The following is a 27,177-nucleotide window of genomic DNA, read 5'->3' as shown; positions in this document are numbered from 1 at the left end:
ATTTCTTTGTCGATTCCAAAGGCCCGCGGTCTGGTGGTTGCCGAAGCGCGGGGCGTGCCCAGGTGTTTCAAGTCGGCCCCAGCACGGCCCTCCAACAGCGGATCTGTAAGATGCAGACGGCCAACGACGTGTCGCAGTCAGGCCCTCCCCAACGCTGTCCAGCCGGCTCCCTCTCCAGCCCGTCCAAGCTGGTGATAATTGCGTGCGCGGGCCGCTCCCTGAGCACACGGGCTTGCTCAGCATCCCTATGCCTTCACCGACTCGCACGTTGGGACGGAGGAATGCAAATGCAGATGCGAACTGCCCGCAGTCTGCTACCTCCGCGAACAAGCCCACCTGAAACGCCAATCGCCCTCTAGCTCGCCAGTTTATTATTAGAAGAACGTCGTGCAACCACCACACGCCGTCCGCGACCAACATCGCTCCCATCACCGCTCCAACATCCAACATCCTCCTCCGTCTGCCCTTCACGACGACACGGCCTGCTCCTCTTCGCCTCAGCTGCCTCTGGCACCCCTTCAGCCGCCCAACAGCCTGCCCCACGGCGACTGGGCAACTTTAAGCGCCCAGCCATTCCCACCCCCGGCCAGCGCTTCGGGACGGCGTTTTCCCAGCGAATATCCTCATTTCAGACGCCTGGCTGTGCGCGCCGCCGTTCGTTGCTTGTGCCGGCCTGCCTGTCTTCCAGAACCTCTGGCGCTGCTCTTCTATCGATTGGCGATCACCGTGCCCTATCCCCTCCTCCGCTTTGCGCCGCGGAGCCTCATCTCACCCACGCCCAACAGACCCAGCCGCCCGTCAGGTACAAGCCTCGACGGGCTGTGCTGTGATTCGAATACTTCAGCCCGGAAGCTGCAGCCTTTGCGCGCGGCCCGCTGCTCGACACCCTCCACCTGTCCATGACAAGCGCCCCGAGCCGTTTGCGCCTTTCCCTTCTCCCAAGTGCCCACTGCAACCTCAGGCGCGCCCCGAGCTGCATAGCATTGCTCTTCTCGCCATCTCCCGCTGCATAATCAATACACCTGGACGTCCATTGTTGCGAACCGCACCACTTCGCGACCCGAAACCGCATGTCCGACCCACCAAACTTCACATATACCCTCTCGGACGGACAAACAGCATTTGAGGAGTCGGAGCGCAGTCAGGAAGGGGAACACGTCCGCGGACGGCAAGGCCATACAAACATGGCTGCCGTCCTGTCGCCTCACAGCTCAACCTCACCTCCACCTACCTCCTCTCCCACTCCGGCGTTGCCTCCATTAATAACTTCGCCACCCTCCAAGCAGCGTGCTCCCTCGTATGCGAACAAGAGACTGTCGACCTTCTCAAACGCCTCGGCCGCACAATCTGTCCGCTCCAGCAGACCACAGTCGACGGTGTTTCCACTCTTCCATTCGAGCTTGCCATACTCCCTAGTGCGCGACTATGCATACGGCCCCTTACATCCACTATTCTACGGCCCGCTACCTGAGCAACCCTCAGACATATCCACGCCGGCGAGTGAAGTTAGTCGGAGGCTGTCAGATCCACCGCCGGTATGGGACGGAACCCGGGGGAGTTGGTCAGCAGGATCGTGGGAGCCTGGAGAACAACTGCCGCAGACTTCGTATGCGGACGGACCTCCATGGAGCGAGGACGAGGACATCCATAGCCCGGTCGTAACTAGCGCGCGTCACAAGAAGCACAAGTCGAACATAGTGGACTTCGACCAGACCCGTGGCCGGAGAGGCTTCGACCCTGGACCGCGAGGATCCTACTCGGGTACGAACCGTGACGGCAGTCAGATATACTATGTTAGCGAGCTTGACGAATCAGCTAATGGACCCGGCGGCGAATATATCACATATCCTCCGACCAACCAGGAGCAGCCCGCGCCATCGCTTACAGTACCTACTTCGGACTCGCGGCGCGATTCTCATTTTGCAGCATTGCTTCCTCGGCGTACGTATGCCGACGCAGAGTTGGAAGAAGCTCCCGGCTATGCCTCGGATGAAGAGATGTCTGAGACCTCCTCACCCGAGGAGTTTTCGCAGGACGAGAGCCGCTTCTCTCGCGACTACCAGTTCACGATTGCGTCGCCAGAGGAGGAAATGCATGGCAAAGCTGTTGCCTTGTTTGACTTCGCGCGCGAGAACGACAATGAACTTCCGCTCGTCGAGGGCCAAGTCATACTCGTATCTTACCGACATGGGCAAGGGTGGCTCGTCGCCCAGGATCCAAAGACAGGCGATACGGGTCTCGTGCCCGAAGAGTACGTACGCCTACTCCGAGACATCGAAGGCGGGTGGAGCGGTCTCATGAATGGTGACGGCGCATCGACCAACGACATCATGAGCCCTGTATCTGCTGGTCCAGAGGCCAAGACCCCTACACAGGCTGATCACCGGCGAGACTTGAGCGGCCACAACGCCATGGGCGAAAAGTACACCCCCGTCATTTCGACTTTCTCGACTAGTTCGAAGGACCTCCACCGTTATCCGCGGGACTTGCTCGGCACCCCAACGAATGCGGAGGGCAGCCCTTTTGCTAGACGCGCGAGCACTAGTGAAGAGATTAAGGGCGTCAAAAAGCCGGACTCGGGGCCCATGGAGGGCTTAGAGGAGACACCAGAGCCCGTAGAGTCGAGAAAAGATGAGGCCCGGTGACAAATTTTCGTTCAATCCTATTACGACGCCACGTTTGGACTTAGATGTTTCAAACCTGTCGCTGCATAACGACATGACCGCATTTCTGGCGTTTTCGAGTTCGTGTGAAAAACACCAACGAGAACCTCCCATCATTATGAAGTGTACCACACTGGCCTCTGCGAACCATACGATCGGGAAAGGCATCGCGCCTGTGGTCATCCTGATCCTAGTGGCTATCATCTTCTCTGGTTGTGTCCATTGGGACCGCATTGTGGTGGCCATTTGGGGCTTTTTCGCCCGGCTACGGGCCATTGTGGCCTTTCTGTTCTGAAGCTTCTCGCTCTACTGGCCGGCCGGTGATGGCTGTCTGAGCTCTCTCTTCAACACATTCGCTTCACACACCATGTTTTAACCCTGTTTTCAAAGTCTCCTCTTCTCGCACTTCTTACTAACTCCCTAATAAGAGAGTTCGAAGCGCATACATCCCGTTTCTTCACTTCTTGCATCTCGCTGCCATAAAGACCTCCACTTTCGACTGCCCTGTTTTATGTGAAGCCAGATCTTCACTTTTTGTTCTTGCTTTCTTGAATGCTGTTTTAGCGATGGAGGGGCAGTCATGTTATGCCGGATCACGAATCTCTGTTGCTGTTTGTCTGTCCGACGCAGAGGTAGTTTCACGCACGCTACGCGGGACGATGATGGGAGAGATGATCTTGGATCGATGGATCGATAACCTTGGGCTGCATTTTGCGGGGAGTGGTCTGCGCTGCCTTACGTACTTGTGGCATAGGGATGTTGACATCGTAGTGTGTATTTATGGTAAACTGAGCGCCTGTGCTAAGCAGGCTTGCTCGAAAAAAGAAACAAGTTCATGTCTCCATTTCGTCATAGCTTCTGCTGTCCTCATCACCTCAAATTAGCCCAACACGACACGTGATCAATGCAAATGAGATACAAACCTCACTTTCGTCATCTCCTCTAGCACCTCCACCAACTCTAACGTCTTCCACTACTCCCTTCTCACGCACAACACACTCACAAACTCACACTTACACCAGCCCATTGCACAAGATGGACGACATCTCACCGCCATCCCGCCGCACCCAACAAGCCGACTCAGAAGCGCCTCTCCCCCTCAAGCGCGCCCCAAACTTCGCATCCTGCGACCCCAAAGAGGCCCCAGTAAGCCCACCCCACCCCTCCCCTCCCATCACTCCCTCACTAACCCCCTTCCTCCCCCCCTTTCAGAACCCCCTCATCGCCTACCTCTCCCTCGCCGCCCGCGCCTTCGTCGGCAGCCCCGGCCTCACCCCGACGGGCCCCACCCGCTTCCGCTACCACAACCCTCTCAACAACCGCTGGCGTACGACCATCGATGCCGGCCCCCACCAAGTGGTCCCCCCCCCCCCCCCCTGCAGCAGCTTCTTCCGCGCGCAGCTGGGCGTGGCCCTGCCGCACAGCGTCGTGGAGATGGCCGTGCGCACGGCGGTGCGCAATGGACCGGCCTTGCTGTTATACCACACGATGGGGTTCCGGGAGTGGATGGGCGGGAGGGGGTGGAGGAGGCGGCGTTGTGGGAAAGGGAGGGGTGGGAGCCGGATGGTGTGAGGGAGGGGTGGCGCTGGAGGATTGAGGGGCAGGGGCGGCGGCGGGGGATTGGGACCAGGAGATGAGGGAGAAGACGGGGGCGATTGTAGGGATGTTGGCGGAGAGGCATCCGGATGGGGGGCCGGGGGTGGATGCGGATTGGGTGGGGAAGGTGAGGAAGGCGTATCGGATGCTGGTGCTGGAGGAGGAGTAGGGGGGGCGTTGATGGTGTCCTTTTGGTGGCCTTGAGCGCGTGGTGGGAGGTGGGGTTGGATGTTGGTTTTGACACGTTGCGATTCGGAAGTGTTTGGGTCGCTGGCTACATGCTCATTTGCAACGGCCAGGAGTCTCGCAACGAAGTTCTCGAGAAATGACGAGCAGAGTTGAGTAGCACAGTGTTGAAAAGAAAGTCACTAATTTGCAAGATAGAGTTCTACCGTATAATCACACCATCCATCTAAGCTCCACATCTACAGTACCAAGACGTAACTTTTGGTACCTCTTGCAACTGCTTGGGATACTCCGAGAAGTTTTCAAAACTCCTAATACGATGTAATGGCCAACATAGTGGAACTTAGACTACCTTTAGACGAAAATGATACTTGCTAGGTAGAGTATTCCTTACAGTGGTGTCAAGCGAGCAAGAGTGGAGCCAGAGCAGCGGTATATTCGTGTGCCCAAACTTATAACCTAGTACTATACAGTGCCTAGCGATAAATATCCGTACAACTTCATGCCACTGTTTGTGGGCCTCGAGTATACTAATCGAAACCCAGGAGCAGCGGATACACTTCCAATCTTCGTACACCCTCCTGTTAACGCTGTCTGGGGTAGCCTCAGAAGTTTACAAATTGTTCAAAATGCCAGCTTCTCTCTTATTTGGAATGTTGAAAATACTATAAAGCTCCTCACACAGCGGTAAACCAGTGTACGGATATCTATGACCAGGCATTGTATCACAGCATATGTGGGAAAAATACTAATTTGGTAAGTTAGATTTCTACCCTAACTATAACCACATCATCCATCTACGCTCCACATCTAAAAGAAGAAAACAAAAAGATTCAAAGCCCATAGAAAATGTCAAGTCCGTTCCATCTCCAGTCGTTCAACCAGGTTCAGAGCTCTTCGTCAACCTCAGCGTTTCTATTCGGGACCGCAACTATGCTCCACGTCCCTACGCCGTCTGTCTGCATAATCTCCGACTGTATATTCGACGCAAGCTCCCCCCTCCGTCGCATTTCCACCTCGAGACGACTGAAGAACCTCCACAAGCTGCCGCAAGGCGTCCCTCTGCTTGTCTCGCTTCGTAGCCGTCAACCCTAAGCCCACGTCCGCCGGCTGACGCGGTGGCGCCGTTTCGACAGGGTTGCTAGAGGTATTGGTCTCTCCCATATACGATGCGTAGTCGCGAGTGTAACTCTCCCACTCGCCGGAACGCGGCGTCTCATCAACAACAGCCTCCTCTTGGACTGCCGGCTCAGCAGGGGGGCTGAAACGGCTCGGTTGAAGTCTCTGCTGATACGCCGCGTCGTAATCCTCCTCCCACTCACCGGAACGCGGTATCTCATCAGCAAAGACCTCCTCTTGGACTACCGGCTCAGCAGGTTGGTCGGAACCGCTCGCTACAAGACGCTGTTGATCCGCCACGTCAAGTCTCTGTCGATCCGCGTCAAGCCTCTGTTGAAATGCTGCGTTGGAAGCCTCCTCAGACCACTGCGCGTCCTGATCGGTCGCCCACTCCGGCATCTCCTCTTCATCGATGTCTCCCCCATCCGTAAACCACTCGGGGACCTCCTCTTCGTCTTCTCCATCCGCATCCCACTCTGGCCACTCCTCTTCATCGACGTCTCCTCCATCCATAAACCACTCGGGGACCTCCTCTTCGCCTTCTCCATCCGTACGGTACTCCGGCCTCTCGTCTTCAGGTGTCCCATACACAACCCACTCCGGCAACCCTACCTCCACTGCACCCCTCCCCTCCTCCCGCCCTCCCCTCTCTAGCACCCCCTCCACACTGTCCCCATACACATACGCGAACATCTCGGCCCAGAAATGGTCGTCGCTGCCCAGCGCCCGCGCGAACGCGCGCGGGTGCTCCTCCAGGTCAACGTCCGCGAACACCTTGCCGGCGTGCAGGAGGCCGGCGAGGTGCTTGAAGTGGTCGAAGTACTTAGCCGACACGCCCATGCGCTCGTGGAAGTTGTCGGGGGTCAGGCTCACGAGGAAGTAGAGGGAGTTGGGGGCGTATGCGGAGAGGGGCGGCTGCGTGGCGAGGAGGGTTTGGAGCATGGAGGAGAGGCCGGCGCGGAGGGTGGCGGCGGTGGTGGGTGTGTGGGGGGGCATGGCGGTGTCCGTGGCGGTGGTTGCGGCGGTGGTGTTGTTGTAGAGAAGTTGGGGCATTTTGACTGCTTGAGTGTTTGAGCGTGCTGGAGTGCTCGAGGGCTTGGTTTTTGGTTGTCGGGTGCTTGAGAGTGCTTGAGTGCTCGAGTGCTTGGTCGTTTGTTTGCTGGGAGCTTGAGAAAAAGTCCTTGGACGCTTGAGTTCTTCAGCGTTGCTTGAGTTCTCAGGCGTGCTGGAGTTCTTTGGCTGTTGGGTGCTTAAGAGTGCTTGAAAACTTGAGTGTTTGAGTGCTTGAGCGTTGCTTGAGTGCTTGCAGCGTGCTGGAGTACTCGAGCGGCTGGGTAAGTATGTGTGTAAGTGTGCGAGCAGGAAGTCTGAGCAGAGAGGAAACCATCATATTTGTTCTAGAGCAGTGCGCTCTGACGCGACATCAGAGCGCGTTCGGGTTTTTTTTGGTACCGAATGAGTCTCGTCGTTGAAAATTTTCTCCGATATCGACGAAGCTGTTCCATGGTTCGTCAGGTCCATCATTTTGATACACCGACAAAATTCGGAGAATTTGCTATTGCTTCGGTAAGAGTTGTATTGAACTTTAGGATGCGAAAATAGGCTGCAAAGAAGTGGTTGCAACTTGACGATACTCCAGATCGTATGGTATTTTGATGCAGGGATGCCTCGTCATGAGTGGCACTACGTCCATGGAAGAATTACTTATATGATATACTCACAGCCCTAGAGGGTGGCAATACAGCATTGATTTCAAATTGGAGCAAGGCACTTCGAGTATCTTCGGCATAGTGCAGTTTGAACAAACTTTGTGCCTCGCACTCATGATAAAACACTACTAAGCACTTTGGTATATTTCTCTAATTTGCATCCATCATAAGCACTCCAAGACCTAGAATCAATTCTAGACTATCTGTGTCAATTTTTTTTTTTCGAAATAGCAGGCTTCTCCTCCGCTGGCTGGACATGCTTGGAGGTTTCGGGAACTTGTGGCCACAAAAAGGGGCAAGAGTTACCAAGAACAGTGACAACCTGCCGTTGCTACGTTATATTAACAAGATTCTGCGCGTAGTCCTGAGTAAATCAAGATTATTTAAATCTTCGTCAGAGTCTTGTAATTGCCTTGTGTTCGTCGTAAAGTCTTCAAATTAGGCGTGAGCAGACAGGTCTCTGGCAGCCCTTTCGACCCTGCGGGAGTGCTTCGATCTGGTTTTTGATGTTCCAAAGCTCTCCTCGCGTAGCTCAATCTCGTTCCCTATCCCTAGACCTTCTATCCTAAGTCTCATGAGGCTTGTCGCTTAGCTGTCCCGAGTCCTGCCCTTGCTGCTATCCTTCTGCGTCACCACCTAGCAACCAGTGTCCCCAACAACACCGTCATCACATGCCAGCTGCCGATGGAACGCGCTTCCATGACCTTCCACCGCACTTGTTTGCCAAGGTGCTAGGCACCAGCCTGCCCACAACCCAAGTATAAATACTTGCCGGCCCCCGCTCCGTCCTCCTTCGCTCCAACAACAACAACCACAACAGAGAGAGACAGAGAGGGGGCTGGCTGGGCTTTGCAATGGATGATGGATTGTCTCTTGGTCATCACCACTAACGTCCACCAAGTCTTCGCCATCTCGCCGACCATTTCACCAATGTTTTGAACGTGCACCGCCTGGTGGCATGGGAGGATATGGGGTTTTGTAAGTCCCATCCACCACCTCCCTCCATCCTGCCTGTACTAACCTCCTTCTAGTCTGAGGCTCCGGCCTCCAGGTTTGTCAAATTCCTCCATTTGAGTAACTGCTGCGCCAGCGCGACACCATCCCTCCCCGGGCGAGCAGCCATTCCCGACCAAGTCGACATTTTGGGGTCTCAACACCCTAAGCCGCGCGCGGGCCAGCGCCTCGTGGAGTCTCTGTACCCAGCGGAACAATCGGAGGCGTGTAGATTGCTGCGATGATGGCACCGGGGTCGCTCCTCCTTGTCGAGTGGTGACTTCTTATCTTAAAAAGCCGTAAGACTCCGTCCCAGGCACCTAGTAAAAACCTTCGAGGGATAGGGGTTTTCGCCTTTGCTTTCCGGCACTGGACATTTCTCTGGAGGTCTTGGGATGACGGATTGGCTGCGGACCTGGATCGACTTTTTCCTACCTACACTCCTCTCGGCTTGAGATTGGCTTTTCGACCTTGTTATCTTTTTTTGTAAATTTTCCCCCTCCCTCTTCGGTGGTGTGGTCAGGGCAGCTCTCTCTCTCTCTCTCTCGGTCTAGTGGTTGTAGTTCTTGTATATAGCCAATGAAGATTCTTCATCATCGTTCCTCTCTTCTACCTGCTGTGACTTCTTCCTAAATCAACGTGACATCTTCTGTCTTCGCTTTTACTAAACATCCTCGACTCTCGAACCACGCCCTCGTTCCCGACTAACGTGCTTTTGCCTCTGCCAAACACTCTCAGCTACGTGTGCTTCCTCGAACCGCCCCCCTCTACCTCTATCTCTCAACTATCTGGAGCGCCACCTCGCCAACACTCCCACGCCTTTCAATCCACACCCGCGCGCGCCTCAATCATTCCGACTCTCCACCCTCTCTCCACCCTCTCTCACATCCATCAAACCCAACTCCAATCCCAACCACCCCATCCTTACAGCAGCTCAAACCCACGCCACCCACCCCCCTCACCCCCTCAAAACCCAGCCCATCCTCCTCTCCGCCCGCGACGCCCTCCCTCGCTCCCCTCCAACCCACTCCTCCAACCCTCCAGCCCCCTCCGCACCACTACCCGCTCACCCCCGCTACTATGCCCGCTACTATGCCCCTCGCCACCCCAGCGCGGCCTCCATCCACAGCTCGTGGCAGGAAGGCTGCGCCCTCCCCTCCCGGCTTCCGCCCTCGCCAACAACGCCCAACGACGCCAGCAGCGCCAGCAGCGCGCACCAGGCGCCTCGGTCCGCAACACACGACGCTAGCTCTCTACGACGCGCGAGAAAAACACACGCTCCGGCGTTCGGGGGCAGCTTGGCGTAGGCTGACGCGAGGAGACGAGATAGGGCTCTGTTCGCGAGCCCCGGGGGGGGGGGGGAGATGCCAGATGCAGGCGTAGAGACGGAGGCTGTGCGTTCGCGACATCGCAAGCGGCGGAGTGCGGCTCGTTGACGGGCGGAGGTCAAGTTGCGGTTCGTTCTCGGGGTGATGACGTGTGAGGGATTGAGAGGGGGCGGGCGGGCGAGCAGTAGGTCTGGAGTTTTGCTCGGGGAGGGGGAATGCGGGCTTTGGAAAGGTGCGGCTGGGGACCGTGGAGCGGCTGGCATAGGCGGCGGCGAGGGCAGGAGAAGATGGTGGAGTTTGGGATGCTAGAGGTGGGGGAGAAAGGGACAAGAAAGGGAGAGAAAAAGTGACCGAATACCCAGAGATGAGGGAGTGGGTTCTCAAGTGACTGTGGGCAGATGAGGAAGGATGGCAGATGAATGGCAGATAGACGATTAGGATAGAAAGATGATACGATGCCTCGTCATAAATATCCGCATACTCAATTAACGCTGCGTGAGGAGCTTCGTGGTATGGTCAGCATTCCGAAAGAGAGGAGTTTGGCGTTTTGGATGAGTATGATTCCTGAAGTCACCCCAGATGGCGTTAGCAGGGTGTACAGAGATTAGAAGTGTATCAGCTGCCCCCGGTTTCTATTAGTATGTTCAAGGCCCATAAACAGTGACAGGAACATATACGGATCTCTATAACGAGGCACCGTAATGGGTAGATTGAAGCCTTCAGTTCATTTTGAAAGGTGCACGATTGATTCAAATATGATAATGAGAGGGGTACTCTTACACATACACAGGTTTGAATTAGGTACACTAATCTCAAGGAGCGGACGACAGGCGGCCTGACGAAGACCGTACCCGGCGGCATTACCCCAGCCGGCACCATTTTTAATCAAAGATTGATAAAGGACGCCGAAAGAACCCACCCCCGGACCCGGCCCACTGATGCAGATGCGAAAAGGAAAAAAGACCACAAGGGGCAAACACACATCAGCACACTCACCATCGCCAACTTCAACGCTCACGTAAAACCGCCCCGCTCTCTTGTCGTCTTCTCTACACTCACTCCGGCTTCAAGATTACCTGCCTTTTTAGGGAATCAATAGAATAAACATGAACATGAATCCACCGCTTAAATCACCAATAGTCCCAACACCGCAACCACAACGGCCAACCCGCTTCCGCCCATCCCCAGCCTCGCCTCCTTAAAGCCCGTAGCGCCGCTCTTCCCACCCCCATTCCCGTTCCCGCCCTGGCTGAATCCGCCGTTTCCAGTCGCAGCCGCCGTCGCGGCCGCCGTCGCGGCTGCTGTGCCCTCCGCAGTGCCCGTCGGCGACTCGGCCGCCGCAGAGCTGCTGACGTTGTCGTTGCCGCGGTTTCCGCCGCCGCTCATGCCAGGGACGGTCTCCTGCGTCGGCTGCGGCGCGTCGCTGCTCTTCTTGCCAGAGACCTTGGCATTCGGATCGTACTTGGGGTTCTCGCCGGTGGCGTAGAAAGACGCGAGGATCATCTCGTCATCCGTGATCTGGACCGTGTTGTTGGTGCCAGCGGCGTCGGTGTAAATGTACGAGTTCTTGCCCTTAACCTGGGCCCCTGGCGGCGGGTCGTAGCAGTCGACGGAGACTTCCTCGACCATGGCGTAGTAGTAGCCGTTCTGCATGAAGGGGGAGCTCCAGGAGATCTCGCCGCCGGCCCAATCGACGGTGCCTTTGTCATTGGTGGGCAGACCGGCGGGCCAGAGGGACAGCATGACACGCGAGGGGGTTTGGGGGTAGTCGAAGCGGTTGGCGGTGGCGTTCCAGGTGTCGGAGCGGTTGACGGTGCGCAAGGGGGCGTCGTCGATGATCCAGGTGAGAGAGTCGGGCTTCCAGTCGACGCAATACTCGTGGACGTTTTCGTTGGTGTTGGAGACGGTTAAATTTAGCTCGTTGTGGTCTAGACGCAGTCAGCATTGCGATGAGAGAGGGAACAGGTATACAATCGTACAGTTGGTGACACCCTGAGAGTAGTAATTGGATTGGGCGTGCTGCAGATCTACACCAACGAATTCAAAGTCAATTTCGTCTCGCACGCCGGACATCATGATAAACGCTGTGACGACACCGGCGCCGCCGCTGGTGGTCATCTTGGCGCATATCTTGCCGTACCAGACGTAATGCGAGGATTCTAGGAGCGTGCCGACCGTATCCTCGGCCATGGTCAAGAGGATCGCATCGTTGTAGACCACAGGCTTTCCGGTCGCCACCCAGTTGATGCTGGAGGCATCGCCGAGGTATTTATCAATGGCCATAACATCGTCGAGGGATTTGAGCTTGTAGTCTGTGCTCTGGCATGTGGGACCGGGCACGCAGGAATCGAGGGAGTGGGAGAAGACAGGATCGCAGCCACCGAGGCAGTAGGCGCCAACGCCGCATTGTCCGTATACTGTGGGAAAAGTGTTAGCAGAGCAGGCAGAGGGGTTTCTGAAGCGGAGGTGTGACGTACGCGAACAGCAGGGCGAATCTGCTGGGCAATTGCTGCCAGGACCACACTTTTGGGCACTGACGAGTGGAGAAGAGAGAAGGGCTGCCAGGGCAGCGATGGCCAGGGACCGCATCATGGCGAGACGCGTTGGAGTTGCGGGCTAAAGATGCAGGAAGCCGTCCAGATATGGCCCACGGCCGTCAGTCCGAAGAGCAGCGGTGGTGATGGGCGCTTGTCCAGGTCTTAGATTGCTGAAACGTCGAGGTAAGGTTTGAGCGAATGGTGTTAGGGACTCAAGGGGTTGTTCCCGGCGGAGAGAGCGATGGCTGTATAGTTAGTAGGCGCAACGGAAAGCGAGTGTGGGGCGAAGTATTAACAATGCATGGGCAAACAAAGTGCAACGACAAGATGTACAAGAAGAGGTTGACGAAGAGGGGGCTGCCAGCGGAATGCACAGTATCCGGGGTGGCGGCGAGGAATGGACGCCGGTCAGGTGTTGGAGGTGGAGCCTTTCACCCAAACCCTTTGCGGCCGTCCAGGGGCACGCCATGGGGCCAGCCCTGGCATCTGCAGCTTATTACACGGCTTTGGCGGCTGCTCGAGCCGTCGTTCTGCAGGAAACTATCCTCTTGGGCTGTCTGCGCCGGGGCAGCGCGCAAATGAGACCCACTGACTGGCGCGCTAGAGCCGTGATGGCCTGAATATCTCGTATTAGCATTTCTCAGTTCCATCGTACACGAACCGCTTCCCGCCGTGTGCGAGCGAACACCACGGCTAGACCTGCATAGGGCAAAGCGCCACGCCGAAAGAACCCACGTCGCACCAAAATAGATTCAACCTCACCACCATCAGGGCCCTCTGAGGGGCGTATGCGCCAGGGACATCGTGGCCCATGGGGGCGGTAGCTCTCAACATGCTCAAAACGAACTTGCTCCTCTCGCAGAAGTCGTCCTGTTGCTCTTCAAAGTCCTCTGAGACGGGATGGTTCGAAGAATACGAGACCCGCCCGCGGTCCGAACGCCTCAGAAACAGCCCCCAGATCCCACCTGCCTTTTGCGCCAATAGTATCCGTCTCCGCGTCTTGAAAAGTTTCCATGACGCATACTCTGTCAGCAGCACGACTTGGGGTGCAGTGTCTACATAGCACATTGTTCTGCGAAACCGACTCACATTGCCTATCAACCAAGAACGTACGCAAAGAAATCAACTCTCCTGAAAAACTCTCCGATTCAGGTCTTCATCAATGCCCACCCCCCTTCTCAACTGCAACTCTAGACTACACGCGGCTATATCACCATCAGTCTCGAGGTACTACGAGCCTATACTTGTACGCCTATTGAACCCTTCTTCAGCCCTGTGTCTCGTTGCAGGTCACACTGCGGGACGTTGGCTGCAAGACATCTGACAGCTGTGATAGTCACGTGGGACCCTGGTAGCACTCTTGTACATATACATGTCGTATCACCTTTACAGCAGGTTGTCGTTCTGAAGTACTTACGTTACTCAGGGCATCAGACGTCTTCCATCCCACTACGTCAAGCATGACTGTTGTACCACCCCCACTCGCCACATCACCACATCACCCACCATCTTGACTTGCCAACGCGCTCTTTTCCTCTCTCATACTCACCACTAGGGGCGGGTCGCTGCTATAGACAGCGTTGAGATGCAGTGACCGTCGATTGAGATGCCAAGCTTAAAGGAGTCGCGTCTTATTCACAGCATCAAGCAACCCTCCCTTTACATCTCTAGGTTCAAATCATCGCCTCGGAACCTATTGGCTCCAGATATCTCCTAGATGAACAGTATACAGACCTTTTTAGGAACACACCGATGACTCTGACGAATTCTATTAGACCCGCGGAAATCGAGCCGGATCCCGCGTCGCAAACATGGAAAGCACACATGTCTGAACGTGTCGTTGCTACGTCGTCGTCCCCAACACCTGTAAGTAGACCCTATTAGCTTGATATAAGCGATCAGAGACGATTCTTGATTACCAATCATGAGCACCGATTTCCAACGACAGTGCTCTCACGCCTGGGTTTGTACAAGTCTAGAGCCCCTAATGCCTCGTCCTTCGCCTCCTACTTCGGAGATCCTATATCTTGTTTCATACTTTCTCTCTCCTTAGACAGCAGCTCGAGCTTATTAGTGGCCCTCGTACGTTTGCATGTCTCCAGAAAGCGGAGGAACCCCCTCTACCATCACTACTCGCTGGCATGTCGCAGTCCCCTATCGATCATTCGGTGTGACGCCTGCTGCTACGTACAATAGCATGATGCCAACATCACTACCTAGAATCTCCTTGGTTGAACCAGCCAACACAGAGTTCAGCCCCACCAAAATTCTGATATAAGACTTCCGCATAATTTTGGCCTGAACAATGCCAGAACCCATCCATCCAAGCAAGAACCCGCATCAATAAAGAGCCTCTCTCAACTGACAGCAAAAACGACAACTGAATAGTAGATCAATCATACGTCTCTTTCTTCTACTCTCCAACAGCTTTGTCTCCTTCAAACTTATCATTGCAGTCGGTCAAACAAATTTTTCTGATATCAATCCAACCTTTGTAGACCTCTGCGTCCCTCTACAGCATCTATCTCCATTCGTCGTATTGAATACTCTGCGCAGCTGCTCGACAACCACTGAAGCCAAACCAAAGCAACTGACTGCCACTGTCCAAACCACGAGCCATCTATTTTCCGTCCTCTCTACCTGAAAGCGATCCCGATGTGTCACTCTTACAACTTCATCTGGAACTGCGGCCACAGCCAGGTCAGGCACGGCCAGTACTGCAGCCGCATGTATCAGCAACTAACCCGCATCGACCGCCCACACGATCAGCGCGCCGTCCCGTTTCAAGATAACTGTCGAATACTACCGCATCGCATCAACGACGACTGCCACGCGTGTAAGATGAGAGCAACGGCGTACGGACGGCAGCGGGGGTGGAACTATCTTGGGCCGACTGCATCGCGGCGGTGATGTGATAGCATACTTCGTACGCGGTGATGGAGAGGATTGGAAAAGGAGAGGAGTTCGCATGGATAGTTCCCCTTTGCAATCTACAGCGTTACTAGCTTTTGTTAGCACACGAGCGAGACAGATTGCAGGAGAGGCATACGTCGTTCTGATTTTGTACACTACATTCGATACGGGGGAGAGCGAGAGGGAGGATGGAGCGCCTACGTCTCTTGCTCAAACGTCTTGCGATGATATCACGACTTGCTTCAACTGCACGGCTTCAATCTACGTTCTTTTGTACTTGTATTAAAAAAAAGCCCTACGCGGTCCATGCATACTGCGGTCCCCTTCTTCAACACACAACCTCTCGGTCACCCACTAACCTTCTACCGGAGTCCGCGGCATATTCCCTCACATACCCCAATTTGGTGCGTTACGCACACAGTTTGCCCACACACCCACTGAAATGCTCCCACTAACCTCCCGCCACGCGCCCACTGCCGTACTTCCCTACACCCATCAAACCCCAGGATCTAATCCACCCACGTGGCGGTGCTACCTATCAAGCCTCCCCGCCTCACGCCAGCTAAAGCGGAGAAAACAGCAAGGTGCGTGTTACGCCAGATCGCACTCACGACCTGCAAATTGGGAAGCAGGGTAGAAAGATGGATGGCAGACTCTGCCCGCAGAAAGTTTGCTAAGCCATCACACACGCACACTGAGGCGAGGCTGATGCTAGGTTCTTGAATGCACAGAGGAATGAAAGCAGGGAGCAAGCAGATAAACGTGATTGAAAGAGCTGGTATTGAACGCTTCTCAGCGAAAAAAAGAAAATATGCACCTAAGTCTACTCTGCAATCAAAATTCCGATAACTCGATCGCAAAAACACAATGTCAAAATCAAAGATATGCCTCCCACCCCTCCCACCTCCAGAAACTGAATACAAGGCGCACACTCGCCTTCCCTGCTTGCACTCTTCTCCAGCTCACCACCCCACCTACTCCCGCCGTCACTCCCGCCGAAACCGGCCCGCCAAATACTCCGCCTCCCGCTGCCACCCCGGCTTCTCCGCCTCTCTGCGCTCATGCTCCTCCCGCTCGCGCTCGCCGTCCCTCTGCTGCTGCTGCTGTTGCTGCTGCCGATGGCGCTCTTGCATCATCCTTTCCTCCATCTCCCTCTCGCTCTCGCGCCGCTCCGGCGCCGGCGCTAGCGGCTGCGCGTGCGACTGCGACTGAGAATGCGAGTGAGAATGTGCGTGACCGTACGGATTCCCAGGCCCGTGTTGCGGTTGCCTGTAGTGTGCTTGAGATTGCGCTTGGAGCTGCGCTTGTTGTTGTTGTTGTTGTTGTTGTTGTTGTTGTTGTTGCTGGTGATGGACAAGTTGCTGCTGTTGTTGTTGTTGGGGATGGGGATGCTGCTGCTGATAGCCCTGCGTCTGGCCTTGTGGTGGTCCGTACGGTGATATCGGCGGCGGGATATGGCTCAGCGAGTGTCGATGCGGCGCCGGTGGTGCAGGAGCCAGTGGCGGTGGACCGCCTGACGAGGGACGCTGGATCATGTTCATAGCCCTCGGGTCCTGCGGTTGGGTGGGCGGGTACGCTGAGCGGTACATCTGCTGCGGCGCTGGCGCTCTAGTGTGAGTTAGCGACGGCGTAGGTGCAGGTGCGAGAAGCGGCATCGAGTTGCGGCCGCCGCCGGAAGGCAGCGCGGTGAGGCCGCTGCTGACGCCGAGGGAAGGGGAGTAAGTATGGGGGTGGGCCATGGGACTTGAGTAGGCAGAGAGGGAGGGGGAATGCATGGGGGCGTCGTGGTGGAGTTGGTGGCCGCTGGCTCGCGCTTCGGCGGCCTTGCGCTCGGCGGCGCGTGCTTTGCGCTCTGCCCACCATATAGTCATGCTCTGGCTGCGCTTCTCGGACTTGACGCGCTGTTTGCGCTTCTTGTCCGAATTGCTGCCGTTTGGGGTTGTGGGTTCATCGATGTAGTTGGAGCCGTATTGGGAGAGGGGCGTGGTGGTGATGTATTGCTCGGCGGTAGCAGGTACAGCTGTCGAGCCTAGAATAGAGTCTGAAGGTGGAGCTGTGGCTGGCTGAGGTGCGGCCTGGAAGACCGTTGACGAGGGAGGCATGACTGTATGACTGGGTGCAGCAACAGGTGTTGGTGCTCGGATCATGGGTTCGACTGCGAACTGGTTTTGGCCTTGACTTAAGCTTTCTAGTGTCATCGGTTTTGACTTTTGCAGACCGCCAAAGGTGCCTTTTCGTGGTCCCTTCTTGATACCGGCGTCACTCCGTTTTTGTAAGTTCTTGCTTCCAGGTGGTCGTCCTCGCCGTTTTGACGATTGGCTATTGGGTGCAGGACTTCCGTCATCTCCAGAGTCGCCAGAGCTGTTCATGATACTCTCACCTCTCATTTCACGGATCCGCTGCGGAAGCAGCTGGCCTTCCGTCTTTGGTCTTTTTCCTCGTCTTTCAACCTCTGGAGTTTGAGAACCCGTGATGGCACTGACGCCTCTCTTCCGTGCGCCTCCCCAACCAAATCGACGAGGGGGTGTTTCGGTCCCATTGCCTGTTTCTGTGCCGTCAAATCGCTGAACAGCTCGCCGCCGCCTCTTTCCTGCTCTTCCGCTCTCTTCTTCATCTTCGTCTTCCTCGCTAGCAGCCGCCGAGCCGAGCATATCGCGCGCCGCTCGGCGTTGCCTCAACTCACGCCCTCCGACGTAATCACGACCGAGACGTTGAAGAAAAGGATCCTGCGTTCCGGGCGCCCGTTTCGGGTCGTAGACGTAATTATAGAGCTCTGCTTCTTTCATGTCTTCAAACACTAATGGGTCGATTGGGATGCGACCGCCCGTGGCCGGCTTCTTTGGGGGATGAGCGTGGGGCGCGGTCTTTCAACCAGTTAGCTATGTCCACATTGCTTTGACGCATTAAAGGAGATAAGGCATGACAACTCACTCTGTCGTCGAGCATGAGGAACTCGTCCTGCAATGTCCTCAGGATTTCAAAAGCTCTCTCCGATACCGTTTGCAGAACCCAAGTGGGTCGGGTTGCAGGGTCACGTATCGTGAGGCTAGAAGTGATATCTTGGGTAGGACGCAATGCTTGAAACCTCTTCTTGTGAATCTCGTCAGCTTTATCCTCATAGACCAACTCGCTCAGCGGCCATTCGTCCAGAAACGCTGTCGGCAGGTCGCTTTCTGATAATTCTTCGTCGATAATCTCTTTCACACGCGCTGTTTGACTGCCCGCAGGAGTTGCGCTCCCAGACTCTCGTATAGTCGGAGCGACACTCTCTTTTCGCGGGGATGGATCAAGCCTTCGGGTCAAGTCGGCTATTGACAAATCACTATTTTGTTTCTTCAAACTTGGAGCTGGGGATGTTTTGGAAGATTTTGTGGCCGGTTCAACATGTATAGCAATTGCCGGCTCGACATCCATTTGGTCTGGTCGATCTAGCATCTCTGCATCGTCATCCCCGGTGCCATTGGCGCTGGCATCGGGGGACTCATCATCATCCATTTCCTCATCAACATCGGCGAGTGGAAATGTTGGTGCTGCAGTTCGAGTTGGCCGGGCTTTTCTTGGAGAGATAGTATTCTTAACCCTCCCTCCTCTGCCGCCCCTCCCACCTCGTCTTCCGCCACGCCCGCCTCGACGCGGAGGCGCTAGATTCACGCTTGGCGGCTCAGGACTGTCAGACTCGTCATCCGAGTTATCTTCTTTCGTCAGTGACGGCGGGTTCGATCTCTGGCCGGACTTTGTTGAATTACGCTCGGAGGTTGACTGTTGTTCTAAATGCACTTGGAACTCTTCAGTCAGCCCGGAAATGACGAGAACTGGTTTCTTGTAGGTAGCGGTAATCTGAGCAGGTGGTCCGCCAACAAAGATCTGATCATATGTGATGATGTTGGATGATGACCGAGTGATTTTGCGAGAAGATGTGCCAAGGTTGCCATTGGACGTGCCATTGACTGCAGACTTTGCGTTTGCAACATCTGCTTTGGGGTTGGATGCGGGTTTTGCTTTGCTTCGTGTCGAAATGCGAGCAGGTCCTGCATCATTCTTGGCGCCCCGTGTTGCTCCGCCACGCGTGGCTGGATTGGCTTTGGGAGGCATTGTTTAATGAAGGAAAGACCATGAAATATTCAATGGACCATCAAGAGGCCAAACTGAAACCAAAAGAGGATGCAAATGGTAGTTGCACACGGTATACGTTGCTCGTACCCTGATGGGCCTGAACCATGGAAAGGGTGAGCTCGGCAGTACAACCTTGGAATTGTAGGGAGAAACGTAAGCTTAGTGCTGCGGGGAAACGAGTAAATAAACAGAGAAGCCTGATACGGCACCGCTGAATAGCGAGCTGGAAGGAGAACAGCAGAGAGGGTGATGGACTGCTTGAGAGGAGCGTGATCTTTGTTGGCGCTGATGGATCGAGTTGCACTCAGCAAGCAAAACTTAGCTCGTCGCCAAGCACCAATCACCGTGCAGAGCCAGCCCTGGAGCGCTAAGCCTGTTTCGACATTATCAATACCTGGGTACCGCCCTGTGGAACGAGGTCATCAAAATACCTGGCACCCCTCACACTGCACATGCACGCACTACTCACGATTGTTTTCTCCACGCCCCAACTCTGAGTATACCCCGCACATCTATGGCCCCTAAGACTGTCGAGGAGCAGCTCGCCGAGCTTGAGTTTGAGGCTCAGGCGCCGCCCAAAGCGCCGCCCAAGAGCTCGACCAAGGCCAAAGCTGCTCGCGGGAGTTCTGAACGCGAGATTGACGCCCTCAAGGAGCTCGAGGAACTTGAAGCGCTCGAGAAATTTGAGAGACCTGAACCTGCTAGGCCTTCTAGTAGACCAAACACCCCCAAACTTCGCTCTTCGTCCACCACCAGCAGGAACCGATCACCGAGAAGGACGGGAATAGCTACGCCTTCGTCTACAGGCTCTACGCGCACGAGCGAAGATAACAAGCAGCAGCATCCACCACGCAAGTCTGGAGAGAGCACGCGATCCTTCCACCAGGGCTTCTCAGCAACCGATGAGGAGCCAAAGGCCGAAGCAACCCCCGAACCGGAGCCAACAAAGGCAACCGGGGGAGGCTGGTGGGGAGGTCTTCTCTCGACTGCCAGTGCGGCAGTAAAGCAGGCAGAAGCTGCCGTAAAGGAGATCCAGAAGAACGAGGAGGCGCAGCGGTGGGCCGAGCAGGTCAAAGGAAATGTAGGGGCGCTGCGTGGTATCGGTATGTTCACGTTTGGTCCTCATGTCTACGAAGGTTTTCGCTACTGACGATGAACTGCAGGGGGAGAACTTCGCTCTCGTGCCCTTCCTACCTTCACAAACATCTTGCACACGCTCGCTCCTCCCATCTCGCAGCATGAGCGCCTTCAGATCCATATTACCCATGATCTCGTTGGCTACCCCTCACTCGATCCTATAATCTACCAGACCTTCTCTACCGTAATGTCGCAAGTGGAAGGTGGTGACCTCCTCGTCATCCAACGCGGCTTAGAATCCACTCATCGCCGTGCCTCAGACGCAGGGTACACTGGCGGCTCGAGCGGATGGAACGACGGCCCATGGTGGCGTCAAGCTGACAAGCGGGACCTGAGCGTCGTGAAAGGACTCGTGGAGGGCACAAAGCTCGCGCGGGTAAGCGCAGAAGCTTACGCAACCGATTTCTTTGCGCCGAAAGGAGGTATTGAAGAAGCTGCGAAGCAAGCGACCGAGATCCTAAGCGAGAGCAATCCCGTTCGAAGCAGCGACATCTTCCTCAGCTTGCAGGCCATTAGCTACCCTGTGTCGGAGGATCTGTTTGGCGGGTCGGCTTCTGCAGACGCGGAGAAGACTGGAGGCGTGGAAGAGCCAAAGGAAACCGACGACCTAGTGGCGTTTGCCATCTATCTTTACGATCCTATTCACAGTATCACTTTCAAGACCCTCTCCCAAGGTTTCCCGCTCAAGTGGGTTGAATGGCTGGATGCTCACGCGCCTCCAACCGAAGCCGGCCAGGAGCAGCAGCTACCGGAGGAGATAATGGAGATCATCCAGAGTGGCGGTGTTGATCCTCGAGAGTGGGTCGCTGACTGGATGGAAGAGGTTATCAACTTGGGCGTAGGCGTCGTTGCGCAAAGGTATGTTGCGCGACGCATGGGCGTTGGTGAAGGAGGTATTGGAAGAGGAAAGGCTAGGGAGATGGTGGTAGAAGCAGGAGGGGGAGAGGCCGCGCGGGCTGGTCTCTGAGTGATTCTCTCCTATCTCAGTCACATAATTCGGCCGTGTCTCTGTTCAATTATGGTGCAAAGGCGTGTGTTTGGGTTATATTATAGGAAACTCTTTCGACTTGGAGTTGCGATATCAACGGGTTTCAATCGAGCTCTTTTAGTCCTTTCCGAGTTCACACGAAAGTAGTAATCAGCCACAATTTATCCTGTATGCAAGGCATTCAATGGAGACTTTCCGACCTAACAAAGTCGAATTGTATTTGCATAGAGGTAACGTGATACCCCTAGCGAATGTAACATGAAACTATGAAGAAGCTCCTCATCCCTTGTAGCAAATAGAGCAGCCGCTGTACGCCGAAGCAATGCTGACCTCAAACGCCATTCCCGTTCATTCCATCCGTGATTTTTCCTTGGGTATAAGGTATCAATCCACGCATCCAGATCTCCGCTCTCATCCCTCCATCCTCATCGAGCACCTCCAAATCTCCGACTTTCTTATGCTGTCATCTTCTTATCTTTCTTCCTATCCCCCCCAATCCTCCCCTCCCTCTTTCCACCCTTCAAAAGCTCCAAATGCCCCGCCTTCTCTGCCAGGTTCTTCTCTGTCATCGACGAGAGCCCCGCTGAACCCTTCTTCATGATGTTTCGTTGTGAGATGAGTTTCGCTTTCTTGGGCTTGATAACGCGGTTGCCAGTCTTAGGGCCAAAGGATTTGGTTCTAGGGAGAAAATGTGAGCTTTTGGAGGGCTATGAAATTGTGCAGAGGGCTGACTTCTTGGAGGTGGAGATTTTGTGCGGATTCTTCACTGCTCCTTGTGCCATGACAGCGGTTTGGGACAGAGCTGGGGAGAGAGGACTGCTGAGGCTTGAGTGGTGTGGAGGAAGTTCGAAACAAGGTGGTCAAAATTTGGAGATGCTTGGCAGAGCGCTCCGCGATTTAAAGTGGGGCATTCCCGATTTAGCCGCAGGACCTCAACGTCTCTGCATCGTCTTCCGCGAACCCCTTCCTACTCCCTGCTCTCCCACTTGACTAGGCTCATGCCCCTATTCTTCGAAATATCCCGGAAAGCTTACTACTAGTCCGTTAGCCTTCTAGGAGAGGCACGAATCAGCCGCCTCAATCTATCGTGATTGGAATTACTAGATACCTGATGGTGTCTTGCACGCGATCCAGTGATCTAGACGATTGAAGATCGGCAAAGCGCCAAAGTCCACCTGGGAAGATGTCACTTCTCACAACTTCAAGCGACGTGCTATTCGTCTCTGGCTCTTGGATTTCAATCAATGCCGCCCCATCTCCGGGGACGACGAAGGTGTGAAGAAAGCAGTTCGGGCCTTCTTCGAGAACGATCCTTACTATCCAAGGCCGCTCACCAAGACATCCAATGAGCAACGCCTATGGACACAGTGCAAGGTCGGGTATCTGGAAGCCGCCAGGTGGGCTTTGAAGCAAGCCAGTGGGGCGGACATGCAAATAGGAAAGAAATTCCTGAACGAGTGCGTAGAGGAGCAGCAAATAAGACTTCAGAAGCAGGCGGAAGCGTTAAAGAGGTCGCCTGGAAACTTTTAATGAACTGGTTGGTGGCTAACTCCATCGCCGATAGGACTTGGTTTGGCAGAGTGTTCTGAAGATCTAGACTGTTACAATATATATCTTTGTGAATAGCGGATATAATACTTCTTGTGAGAGCTGTTACGACGAAGTCATGGCCTTGGAAGACAGACTTCCTACTACACTGATCTGCGAAACATGAAGTACCTCAAGTGGTGCATCAATGAATGTGCGTCTCCCACTCCATTCCCCTTGAAATTCACGAAAGATGCCATCAACAGATTATGGCACCCAATATCGCATGCCAACAGCCTCGTTAACATACAATAAGACGTCCATTCCTTCTATCTTCTCCGGACTCGTCGAAGATAACGGCATCATCTCCATCGAGGCAGAGCACTATACCAGCTTTATGCCAGCTTCCGACCTCAACTACACAACTCTTCTTGGATATTACCGCACGCTCTCCGCAACCACTGTCTCGGATCCAGTTGCCCCCATCCCCTACTACCTCGACGGTTCCAATGCTTGAATATGGCTTCTACACGTTTACCCCGACTACCGCCGCGAAAGCCGCTAATCTTACTCTCATTCTCGGCGCAGGTCTTAACACAACCCCACCCCGCCCGCGCGCCTATGTAGTACAGATTGACGACTTCGATCCGCAGCGACGCGTTTACATCACCGATCAGCCTGCTGGTGCGTGGCCTATTGGATGGTACGACACAGTCGGACAAGCCGCGTGGAAGAACACAACTAGCTTGGCTGCGCTAGATAAGGGCCACCATAACATCAAAATCTAGCTGGTGGAATCGGGTGTGGTGCTGCAGAAGATTGTCCTTGATTTGGGCGGTGTTCTGCCGAGTTACCTTGGCCCGCCTGAGAGTTTTAAGGTAGGGTAAGATCAAGGTTGTGTTTGACGTCGGAGGTCAAAGATTGACACGTTACTAGATGAGATCGTAAACTTGTTCCATTTCCTAGCTGCTCCAATGTCAACCTATCCTTCTACCCGAACACGCTAGGCAAGAAAAAATTGGCACACTCCTCAAGTACTCTGCCTATGTGTACACCTGTTTACCAATGCAGGAAGTGCTTCAACAAGTTTCTACATGGCCCAAGGTAAAGAGCATCTATCTTCTTTCAATTCCTGAAAATACATTGAAGCAACCCAAGCAGTGGCTGACAGGTGTATACACCCTAGAATTAGAGTGCCACGTTTTTCATGCCCCGCGTGCCGAGACATATTCGGAACCGTTTACGCGTTTAGTTTCGACTATTTTCTAGCCCGGAAACTTGTTCCTCATGTCCCGACGCCTCTGTTGTACTTCGAAATTGCTGATATCTGTGGCGAGTGGCGCCAACGCTATTCATTGCACCTGTCTCACCGGAGGCAAAACTCGGAATTCCATCCCTGTCATCATCATATCTCCGTCTTCAATCCGAAGCATTTGCTCATTGGTTTTCACGAACAGCATGATGTGACATCATTTGCCGAGTACGAAAGCGAGCTCATGTCTGCCCTCTACGATCGTGTAAGCATTGAGGCTGACACCTTTTACGGCTTTGAATTATGTGTGGCTCAATAGTGACGATCCGATTCATCTATACTCGTATGCAGGAGTCCGTTTCGGGCAACGGCTGCCGAATACTAGGGCCGATGCAGTCTGCTGCACGAGCTGCCAACGCAATTTTGTAATCAATCAAAAGGTTAGTCTTACTCTATGACGCATTTATTAAATACATGGGCGCGGTCAGCCGTCTCTGTCCGGCATTAGAGGAGGCCTTCTCGTCAATTCACGTTCTATATGTGGAGCTTGCAATATCTTTCTCCTTCTCCGTGCACGTTAAGCCACTGCAAAACCCGACCACTAACTCATCACTCACCTAAGAAGATATTGAGCTCTATCATATTTTTTATTACTACTACAGTAATTATCCTAATCTATGCCATGCCACTTTTCAATTCTGTTTCCATTGGCTTCATCTTCATTGCCATAACTTACTATCTATACTCTCAAGTCACCCTATACCTTCGCCGTCGAGCTTTCTAGGCTAAACATGGCCGTCAAGAAGCCCGAATCAAGTACCCACTCAAGGATCACTTCTTCGGCATAGATCTCATCCTCGACACTATCCGCAACGCGAAGAATCACCGTCATCTAGAGGGTACATGGCATCGATACGAAAAGTTTGGCAATACATTCACATCCCGCCTCATCAACTGCCATACTGTCTTCACTATCGACCCTGAGAACATCAAGACGATTCTAGCAACCAAGTTCGAAGACTTCAAGCTGTCCACAATCCGCGTCGATGCTATGGTCCCAATTTTCGGTCACGGTATCTTCACCACGGACGGAAAAGCCCGGCAACACTCTCGTGCTCTCCTCCGTCCCACTTTCGCCAAGGAGAGCATCTCGAATTTTGATACGGCAGAGTGCCACTTCCAGCATCTCCTTCTCTGCATCCCAAAAAATGGCGCCACAGTCGACCTGCAAGAGCTCTTCTTCCGCTACACTATGGACACCGCAACCGAGTTTCTCTTTGGTCACTCTGTCCACAGCCAGACTCGGGCACGTGAGTCAATCGCCGCAAATGCAGAAGCCCCTGACGCAGAGTTCGTGACGCATTACGCTTATACGCAGCTTGAAGCGAGTCACAACGTCCGCTTGGGCCCTCTAAACAAGTTCCACTACAATGCCAAAGCGAATCTCGCGCGGGATAAAGTCTTTGCGTACGTTGACGGGCTCATCGATGCGCTGTTCGAGAAGCGCGCTGCTACTCTGACACTCCCCCAGAAAGAGGAAATGGTTGATAATGACACCGGGACCAAGGAAAAGTACATCTTCCTCGACGCTCTCGCGAATGAGACATCTGATCGCCAGGTCCTCCGTGATCAAATCCTCAACTTCCTTCTCGCGGGCCGCGACACGACCGCCAGCCTCCTGAGCAACCTTTTCTTCGAACTAGCACGCCGACCAGACGTATGGGCGAAGCTGCGCGAAAAAGTCAAGGCCCTGGAAGGCAGGCTTCCTACCTACACTGACCTGCGGAACATGAAATACCTCAAATGGTGCATCGACGAGTGTACATCTCCCAACCCCCCTCACTCAAATTCGCGGAATTGAAGCCGAGCACTAATCCCAACTCCCAGCCCTCCGCCTCCGCCCCGTCGTCCCCGCCAACACCCGCGAAGCCATCCGCGACACTTTCCTCCCGCGCGGCGGCGGCGCAGACGGCAATGCGCCCCTCTTCGTCAAGAAAGGCACGCAGGTGCTCTACAGCGTCTACAGCATGCACCGCCGCCGCGATTTCTTCGGGGACAACTCTGAGGAATTCCGGCCGGAGCGGTGGGAGGGGTTGCAGCCGCGATGGGTAAGATCCGGAGTTTCGCTTCTAGATTTAGGAAATTGGGGGAAGACTAGGCTGACTTTTACGTGTAGGAGTATTTGCCGTTTAATGGTGGCCCGCGTATCTGTCTCGGGCAGCAGTTCGCGCTGACGGAGGCGTCGTTCGTGGTCGTGCGGTTGCTGCAGGAGTTTGCGGGCATTGAGGCGAGGGATGAGGAGCCGTGGATGGAGCTGTATACGCTGGTTGTTTGCTCGAAGAACGGGGTGCAGGTGGGATTGGCGAGGGCGGAGAGGGAGTAAAGGGGGAGTGGTTCTTAGATAGTTAGGTATTCTTATTATTCTAATCTTGGAAACTTGGGGATGCGGGGATGCCAAAGGAGCTGGGGACTGCCTTGATTATTTCATACTATTCTATTAGACTAGAGAGATTAGGGATTTAGACGGCAAAGCAGGATTGAATGCTATTCCATCGCTGTCCGCTCCATTCGTCTCATCGTGTCTATCTAAATGACCTTCTAATTGAGCACATGGAGAAATGTTCACGGGTTTCTGAATATGCATGAAAGCATTGCATGCAGAAGTTGAAGTCTGTATACTATTCTAACACTGCATATAGTGCCTCAAGGCACTTTCAGAGCTCTGGACGAGAGCGTAGTCGACCGGTTCGAACAATCATCTATTCATTCGATTGATCTGAGCCTTCTAATTACTATCCAACGGCACTGGTGTAGTCTTTGGGCTGGAGAACGGTATGTGCACGGAGCTGCACGTGTGAAGGTTTCTTTCTATCTTTCTTTCTTTGTTGAGCTACTTGGTTTTGTTGTTCCTAGTTCAATGCCATCATAACTGTACAATGCTTTGGTTTTATTACGCTCTACACAATTCTTTTGGAGTCTTATTCGCAAGCTTGGATAGAACGCCTCCCTGATACCGATAGCGGGAGCAGCATCTAAGGTGCCGGTACTATGCGAGATTATGGGATTGGAACGGAGAGGGTTGCGATGGTTCGTGACGGACATATGGTTAGCTTGGT

General features: G+C 54.3%; 8 protein-coding genes across 8 annotated transcripts; 4 read left to right on the top strand and 4 right to left on the bottom strand.

Annotated features, from left to right (window-relative positions):
• Positions 1–1,184: 1,184 nt before the first annotated feature.
• On the top strand, positions 1,185–2,645 carry BDZ99DRAFT_381635 (uncharacterized protein; the record flags this gene model as incomplete). Its single annotated transcript, XM_033715244.1, has 1 exon — positions 1,185–2,645. One exon carries the CDS (start codon positions 1,185–1,187, stop codon positions 2,643–2,645), a length of 1,461 nt encoding a protein of 486 aa, XP_033579877.1.
• A 1,053-nt stretch (positions 2,646–3,698) lies between these two features.
• BDZ99DRAFT_517216 (uncharacterized protein) lies at positions 3,699–4,428 on the top strand (the record flags this gene model as incomplete). The annotated part of the gene is made up of 3 exons (XM_033725156.1): positions 3,699–3,809; positions 3,876–3,990; positions 4,268–4,428. The coding sequence occupies 3 exons, from the start codon at positions 3,699–3,701 to the stop codon at positions 4,426–4,428; spliced, it is 387 nt and encodes a 128-aa protein (XP_033579876.1).
• Positions 4,429–5,360: 932 nt separating this feature from the next.
• Positions 5,361–6,617, bottom strand: BDZ99DRAFT_473664 (uncharacterized protein; the record flags this gene model as incomplete). The annotated part of the gene is made up of 1 exon (XM_033721849.1): positions 5,361–6,617. One exon carries the CDS (start codon positions 6,615–6,617, stop codon positions 5,361–5,363), a length of 1,257 nt encoding a protein of 418 aa, XP_033579875.1.
• A 3,749-nt stretch (positions 6,618–10,366) lies between these two features.
• On the bottom strand, positions 10,367–12,489 carry BDZ99DRAFT_568200 (uncharacterized protein). Its single transcript, XM_033727764.1, has 3 exons — positions 12,072–12,489; positions 11,574–12,011; positions 10,367–11,522 (listed from the first exon to the last, which is right to left on the bottom strand). Exons 1-3 carry the CDS (start codon positions 12,184–12,186, stop codon positions 10,720–10,722), a joined length of 1,356 nt encoding a protein of 451 aa, XP_033579874.1. The 5' UTR covers positions 12,187–12,489; the 3' UTR covers positions 10,367–10,719.
• Positions 12,490–15,829: 3,340 nt separating this feature from the next.
• Positions 15,830–19,228, bottom strand: BDZ99DRAFT_496037 (uncharacterized protein). Its single transcript, XM_033723418.1, has 2 exons — positions 17,976–19,228; positions 15,830–17,908 (listed from the first exon to the last, which is right to left on the bottom strand). Exons 1-2 carry the CDS (start codon positions 19,134–19,136, stop codon positions 16,031–16,033), a joined length of 3,039 nt encoding a protein of 1,012 aa, XP_033579873.1. The 5' UTR covers positions 19,137–19,228; the 3' UTR covers positions 15,830–16,030.
• A 366-nt stretch (positions 19,229–19,594) lies between these two features.
• On the top strand, positions 19,595–21,331 carry BDZ99DRAFT_411221 (uncharacterized protein). Its single transcript, XM_033716611.1, has 2 exons — positions 19,595–20,260; positions 20,321–21,331. The coding sequence occupies exons 1-2, from the start codon at positions 19,672–19,674 to the stop codon at positions 21,259–21,261; spliced, it is 1,530 nt and encodes a 509-aa protein (XP_033579872.1). The 5' UTR covers positions 19,595–19,671; the 3' UTR covers positions 21,262–21,331.
• A 454-nt stretch (positions 21,332–21,785) lies between these two features.
• On the bottom strand, positions 21,786–22,064 carry BDZ99DRAFT_371134 (uncharacterized protein; the record flags this gene model as incomplete). The annotated part of the gene is made up of 2 exons (XM_033714819.1): positions 21,786–21,960; positions 22,015–22,064. Coding segments are annotated over 2 exons (225 nt in total), but the record flags the coding sequence as incomplete, so codon positions are not given.
• Positions 22,065–23,062: 998 nt separating this feature from the next.
• Positions 23,063–26,444, top strand: BDZ99DRAFT_568196 (cytochrome P450; the record flags this gene model as incomplete). Its single annotated transcript, XM_033727763.1, has 5 exons — positions 23,063–23,312; positions 23,398–23,493; positions 24,865–25,881; positions 25,949–26,169; positions 26,238–26,444. The coding sequence occupies 5 exons, from the start codon at positions 23,063–23,065 to the stop codon at positions 26,442–26,444; spliced, it is 1,791 nt and encodes a 596-aa protein (XP_033579870.1).
• Positions 26,445–27,177: the final 733 nt, after the last annotated feature.

The sequence above is a fragment of the Mytilinidion resinicola genome, assembly GCF_010093595.1.
Source record: "Mytilinidion resinicola strain CBS 304.34 unplaced genomic scaffold BDZ99scaffold_5, whole genome shotgun sequence".
NCBI lineage: Eukaryota > Fungi > Ascomycota > Dothideomycetes > Mytilinidiales > Mytilinidiaceae > Mytilinidion > Mytilinidion resinicola.
This window is presented reverse-complemented; position numbering and strand designations above follow the sequence as displayed.